General features: G+C 40.4%; 1 protein-coding gene across 1 annotated transcript; it reads right to left on the bottom strand.

Annotated features, from left to right (window-relative positions):
• Positions 1-724: 724 nt before the first annotated feature.
• LOC147737553 (uncharacterized) lies at positions 725-4,832 on the bottom strand. The gene is made up of 3 exons (XM_086936416.1): positions 4,759-4,832; positions 4,049-4,101; positions 725-3,527 (listed from the first exon to the last, which is right to left on the bottom strand). Exon 3 carries the CDS (start codon positions 2,430-2,432, stop codon positions 873-875), a length of 1,560 nt encoding a protein of 519 aa, XP_086792542.1. The 5' UTR covers positions 2,433-3,527; positions 4,049-4,101; positions 4,759-4,832; the 3' UTR covers positions 725-872.
• Positions 4,833-6,428: the final 1,596 nt, after the last annotated feature.

The following is a 6,428-nucleotide window of genomic DNA, read 5'->3' as shown; positions in this document are numbered from 1 at the left end:
CAGCCCCCTGGTGAGGCTCGTTAACACTGGAAACAGTTTGAAGTTGCTTGCATTCCAGATCCTAGCAGCGTGGGCTCAAAGTTCAGGATCGAATGGCCTTTGTGGGTCAGAGCCACTGCTTATAAACACTCAGGGAACAAAACACACTGAATGGAATGAGGCCACAAATAGTTACAAAAGAATGAGGTTAATTCAAGCATTTCCATCCCTCGCTGTGCGCTGTTCTCAGTAGACAGTTTGTTGGACAATCAATGGATTGATGTCTTTGTGGCTGCTTCATGTAAATGTTTTGCAATGCTGAAAGCTCCTCCTCAGGGTTGACAGTGAGCACCTTTTATTCTCCCACATTGTCTCTCTTATGTGGAAAGTTACATTTACAGCTGAAGTTTTTGTCACATTGAGAGCACGGGTCATTTCATTTCATAAAGCTTTATTCAGAACATTTAAATAACATGTCCATAAAAGCACAAATAATACAGACAATTCATACAATTTCTTAGAGGCAAACATAATATACATATAAATATACTATCGATCAGAGAAAAAACAAAATACACATATGCAGAATATCCAGAGGGGGATGGAATAAATATTTAAAATGTACAGAAGTTTGATTAAAAACACATACTTTTCCTGGCGCTAATCGCTTTATATAAAAAAGATGCAGTAAAAAAAACAAATGTCCGCATGATTCAGATTAAAAGCACGGGTCATTTTCTTTCACATTGTGGGTTCTCTCTTGTTGAATGAAACTGAATCTCCAGCAGACCCTTTCCTGGCATTTAGAACAATTACAAGGATTTTTCCAGGTAAGTTCTCACAGGTTGAGTGGGACCAGATTTCCGACTGAAACTTTTCCAGCATTCAAAGAGCTAAGAAAGTTTTTCCCCAGTGTGAGTTCTCTCATGTCTAGTGAGAGTTGATTTCAATCTGAAGCTTTTGTGGCATTCAGGGCACTGATATGGTTTATGCCCAGTGTGGGTCCTTTCATGCACAGTAAGGTTGGATTTCTGACCAAAGCTTTTTTGGCATTCGGAGCACTGATAAGGTTTTTCCCCAGTGTGAGTTCTCTCATGTCTAGTGAGAGTCTTTTTCAGACTGAAGCTTTTCTGACATTCAGAACACTGATACTGTTTGAGCCCAGTATGGATTCTCTCATGTAGAGTTAAACCGAATTTGTGATAGAAACCTTTTTGGCATTCAGAACACTGATACCGTTTATGCCCAGTGTGGGTTGTTTCATGTACAGTAAGGTTGTGTTTCTGACTGAAGCTTTTACAGCATTCAGAGCACTGATAAGGTTTTTGTCCAGTGTGGGTCCTTTCATGTGCAGTAAGACTGGATTTTTGACTCAAGCTTTTACAGAATTCAGAGCACTGATACGGTTTTTGCCCAGTGTGAGTTCTCTCATGGTGAGTGAGAAAATTTTTCCGACTGACGCTTTTCTGGCATTTAGAGCACTGATAGGGTTTGAGCCCAGTATGGATTCTCTCATGTTGAGTTAAACCGGATTTGTGATAGAAACCTTTTTGGCATTCAGAACACTGATACGGTTTCTGCCCAGTGTGGGTTCTTTCATGTGCAGTAAGGCTGGATTTATAACTGAAGCTTTTACAGCATTCAGAGCACTGATAAGGTTTTTGTCCAGTGTGGGTCCTTTCATGTGCAGTAAGGCTGGATTTATGACTGAAGCTTTTACAGCATTCAGAGCACTGATAAAGTTTTTGCCCAGTGTGAGTTCTCTCATGTTCAATTAAACTGGATCTCTGACTGAATCCTTTCCGGCACTCAGAGCACTGGTAAGGTTTTTGTCCAGTGTGGGTCCTTTCATGTGCAGTAAGGCTGGATTTATGACTGAAGCTTTTACAGCATTCAGAGCACTGATAATGTTTTTGCCCAGTGTGAGTTCTCTCATGGTGAGTGAGAGTTATTTTCCGACTGAAGCTTTTCCGGCACTCAGAGCACTGATAAGGTTTTTGTCCAGTGTGGGTTCTTTCATGTGCAGTAAGTCTGGATTTACGATTGAAGCTTTTCTGGCACTCAGAGCACTGATAAGGTTTTTGGCCAGTGTGAGTTCCCTGATGGTGAATCAGACTGCAACTAAAACTGAAGCTTTTTTGACATGTGGAGCACGGTTTATGCCCAGTGTGGTTTCCTTCATGTGAAGTGAGATTGGATTTGGTACTGAAGCTTTTACAGCATTCAGAGCACTGATACGGTTTAAGCTCAGTGTGGATTCTTTCATGTACCGTAAGGCTGGATTTGTGATTGAAGACTTTCTGGCATTCGGGACACTGATAGGGTTTTCGTCCAACGATAGTTTTCTCATGTTTAGTGAGGTGGGATTGATGACTAAAGCTGTTCTCACATTCATTGCTCTTATTAGAGTTGTTTGCTTCTCCAAGTTGGGTTTGTTCCTGGGTACATGCCATCTTAAGACTAAATTTGATTTCTGATTGTGTACTTGTTTATGTTACAACTCAGCATTAACTTCTAAAATACATTTCAGATGCTCTTCTTAACATATGTATTTTAACTAATGATAGTTTTTACCTGGAGATCATTTTCCTACCTTTAAAGGCACCTATCTAACTTGTCTTATTAACTTTCACTGAGGAGCCCCTTGTATTGATTAAGAGGCCTCTCGTGGATTCATGTTCTCCAAGTTATGCCGGGTGAATCCTCTCAAGTTTAATTAGTCTCATTTAGTGATTCTAGTTTATCACATTTGATTTAGGAGTTTTAAAAGCACTGATAAGGTCTTTGGGCTTTAGTGTTTGACTGTTAGGTATGTTTTTTCATACAAGTAATGACAGATGCTTAGGGCTTGCCAGGGTGGGTTATGAATTATCAACAGCGTAACACTGGCCCCTTTTATACTTTCTGTTAGTATATGCTTTTTTGCTCAGTGACTAAGACAGGTACATGATCCACTTTGGAGTTACAGGACCCTTTGAAACCCCTCAGATCAACCTCAAGAGACAGAGTTGGTGGGGGAAAATCTTCCTATATTGGAAATGGTAAGCCAGCATCTTTGGTGAATTGACATCTGAGAAAGCGTATTTACAATGACTTTCTTTTAAACAACCTTTTCTCTCCTCTCATCTTCAGGAGACAGAGACAAAAGCTTGCTCTTGTAAACCAAGGATATTAGTCTTTTTGACGGTTCTGTCACATCACAACACGTCTACGGATGCTGATCTGTTGTGGAGGGTTTACGTCTCCAAAGTATTTCTCATAAACCATCAAACAGAATTTACAACACTGAGTATTCCCATGCGCACTGCGTGGGCATCAATTGTGGCCAATGTTCTCCTCAATCTCAGTTACTGACACTTGGTAAACATTTATGGTCATTTTCCTTTAGGGATTTGACAACTTTCACATTCACCAGTTTCTTCCGCTCCAACATCCTCACCATTCCTGGTACATAGAATGTGTTTCTTCTCAAGAGCTCAAGAATGTTTTAACTTTCCTTGTGTTTCTCTAAATTTAAACCTTCTTTTTTCTGTTCATGCTTCAGTCACCTGTAGAAACGGAGTCAGAAATTGTAAATGAACACAAAGAAAAAATATTTATGACCTTATACTTTGCACAAAGAATATACTGACAAAACAAGCCAGGAAATCAGTTGAGTATCATTTCTGATAGTGGTGAAACAGCTCGGGGACACTGTAAATCGGGAGCTTCGGATCACTGGAGCTCATGGATGTGAGAGAAAACGTAATTACTATTTAAGAAAGAAACACAAGTTGCACATATATTGTGACACAGATTCTCAGCAGCAGCCAACACTATCAATTTACAATTTCTGTGGCAAAAGCTTGCATCACAATGAGATATTTCTAATACTTTTAATGAATTATCTCCTGCCCACCTAGACTGTTAATCTATTCCTTTTTCCAGTGATCTAGGAAGGGACATGTTATTGAACAAAGGAATTCGCTTTGTTGTAATCACTGCTTTAAATGCCACTGTAGACTGACGCTGTGTCCAGTTAGCTCAGTGGAATTCAATATTTCAAATTGTGCGGATGATAAGGACTTACTTGGTTCCCAGAACTCATCACACTCCTCCGACATGACCCAGGCACTGCAACACCTGAAAAAGAGAAAAAAACAGCACAACAGTAAAGGAAACAAATAAGGGTCTAGAAAAGAAAAACACAAAACAGAAGAAAGAGATAAAAGGCTATCTTCCACTCTCATCACATGTTCCTGCGCAGGAAACTGTGCAGCAGATGCTTGTAAACCCATAAGTTAATTCTAAAGACAGTGCCCCCAAGGTCAGCACTAGGTGCAGCTCCACCGGTTGCATCACCCTAAAGCAAGCCCTGTGTGCATGTGTCTTCACACACATATACTGTGTCTTTTGCTTGTAGTAGATAAGACAGAAAAGGATAGTTTAGGAGGACATAAAGAGATGGAAGTTAGATCAAGAGAGAAAAGACGCCGAAAGAACAGTCAGAGGTGGGAGAGTATCACTTGGTGTAGAGGAGAAGACAAATGTGCCAATAGTTAAGGAACTGCTGGGCAAAACCGACCTAAAAAGGAATCGGACCTGCACTACACCCCCAACATTTCCAGGAGGAATGTGGCTCCATCATATTATTATCAGAAATTTGATAACAACAAGAATAGTGTACAGAGGGAGTCAAATGTTGAAGCTGAAGAGACAAAAAAAGACTGAGATCAAGAAAGGGAATAGAGAAAGAAGAAACAGGGGAAAAGGAAACTTAAGAGTTATAGGAATCCTTACCTGACAGTTATATTATATTTTGTTCCTCCAAGGGTGGCAGCCACGCTGCACTGCCTGGTCATCCCAGAATACCTTGAAAGGAAGTAAAGAAATAGTTTTGCATCAGACAACTATCACACTTCATCACATTTTACAAATAACCATCCTGAACTTACAACACAAAAGAATCTCTTGTTCTCTGGAGGCCATTGTGAAGCAAATATGGGTATGAATAAATACTTTTTTGGTTCACCAAGAACCATGATCCCTTGCTGGAAAAGGTCTCTGTGAATATGGAGTGCACCCACAGTCTCAGAGAACAAACCCCAACAACACAGTCCACTTCTTCATAACCCCCATCTTTCCATTTACAGACCATGAAACTTGCAAATCAAAACAATCTGGTTTGCAAAGGTATGTTAAAGTCCTTGAACATAATTCTGCCCACACTTCATAAATCAACCAGACTCTTATATTTATACAAACCATGCTCTCTGAGCAACTGCAATTCAAGGTCAAACTGATGCAGAGTTTGAATGCCAAGCAATGGAAGTAACAAAGCATCAATGTGTTGGCGCTTTTTATCTATAACTTATCTGAAGGGATCAGCATAAATAAATCCTTCACGAGACAAAGCTTGGAACATTGAAATGTTTAGATCTCCATTGAAGACAACAAAGCAGCAGCAGCCTATACAACCTGATATAGGCCCGCTGCTCTCAACATTACAGTGTCCTAATACACAGCCTCTGCCTCTCTGAAACATATGGATTGGACAGGAGAAGGCAGAAGATAGAGCCTGCAGCAGGACACACAGGAGCCTCCCCCCTTCCTCCTCCCGTAGCTCGCAGTGTCACTGGCATCTCGGAAGGATGGGGGGTTCTGCTCATCTCCCGTATCTCCCGACTCAACTGAATGATGAAAAGCAGTTTAGCCAAGCCCAGGGAGAACTAGGGGCTGACTTCAGCCTCCTTTCACAGCGATTGTTGTGATTGCTCAACAATTAACCCCTGTGGTCCTGCATGCGGCTGCTAACTGTTCAACATTCACGCTTACAGCAGTTCGGAGTACCGGAGGAGTTTCAACCCCCTCGGTCTCTGGGACACCGTTGTTTTATTAAGTAACACATTCTTCCCTCATAGGTCAAAAAGTGTAATGACCTTCTAGTCAGCCATAGCAGGCAATACTGCCCATTAAAGGACCGCTCCCTTGGTAAAGGCCCTAGCCTTTGGAGGTACAACAAGCATCAAAGCTATATTAAAGGTTTCAAATAATTACTGAAGGCATAAACATGGTTATTCAGTCAGAGAAATAATTATCATAATATTTGCAAGAGGATCACATAAAGGTAACCTCTAAAGTATATCAAAAGCCAGAATCAGAAATAGCTCTAGCTGTAAAGTCAATAGATAGACCACCACAACAAATGTGTGCTAAGAAATAAGAAACTTTTTTTATAATATCAAATAGCAAACTGACTAGAACCTGCTTAGTTAAAAATCAAGGAAACGTTCTTACGTTTTTAGACAGAGAGAACACATTATTGACATGGTTCACGATCAGGTAAAAATGACAGCAATCAATGAATGTTCATGAAAACATGGCACAACAAAATGTAGTTGAATAAACCACACCTACAAAATGAATAATGAATTGTGACTCTTCCCCTAAAAGCCACAAGTCATTTTACA

This window comes from Lissotriton vulgaris, chromosome 1_1 (genome assembly GCF_964263255.1).
Source record: "Lissotriton vulgaris chromosome 1_1, aLisVul1.2, whole genome shotgun sequence".
Lineage (NCBI taxonomy): Eukaryota > Metazoa > Chordata > Amphibia > Caudata > Salamandridae > Lissotriton > Lissotriton vulgaris.
The sequence above is the reverse complement of the archived record's forward strand: the minus strand, read 5'-3'. Positions and strand labels throughout refer to the sequence as shown.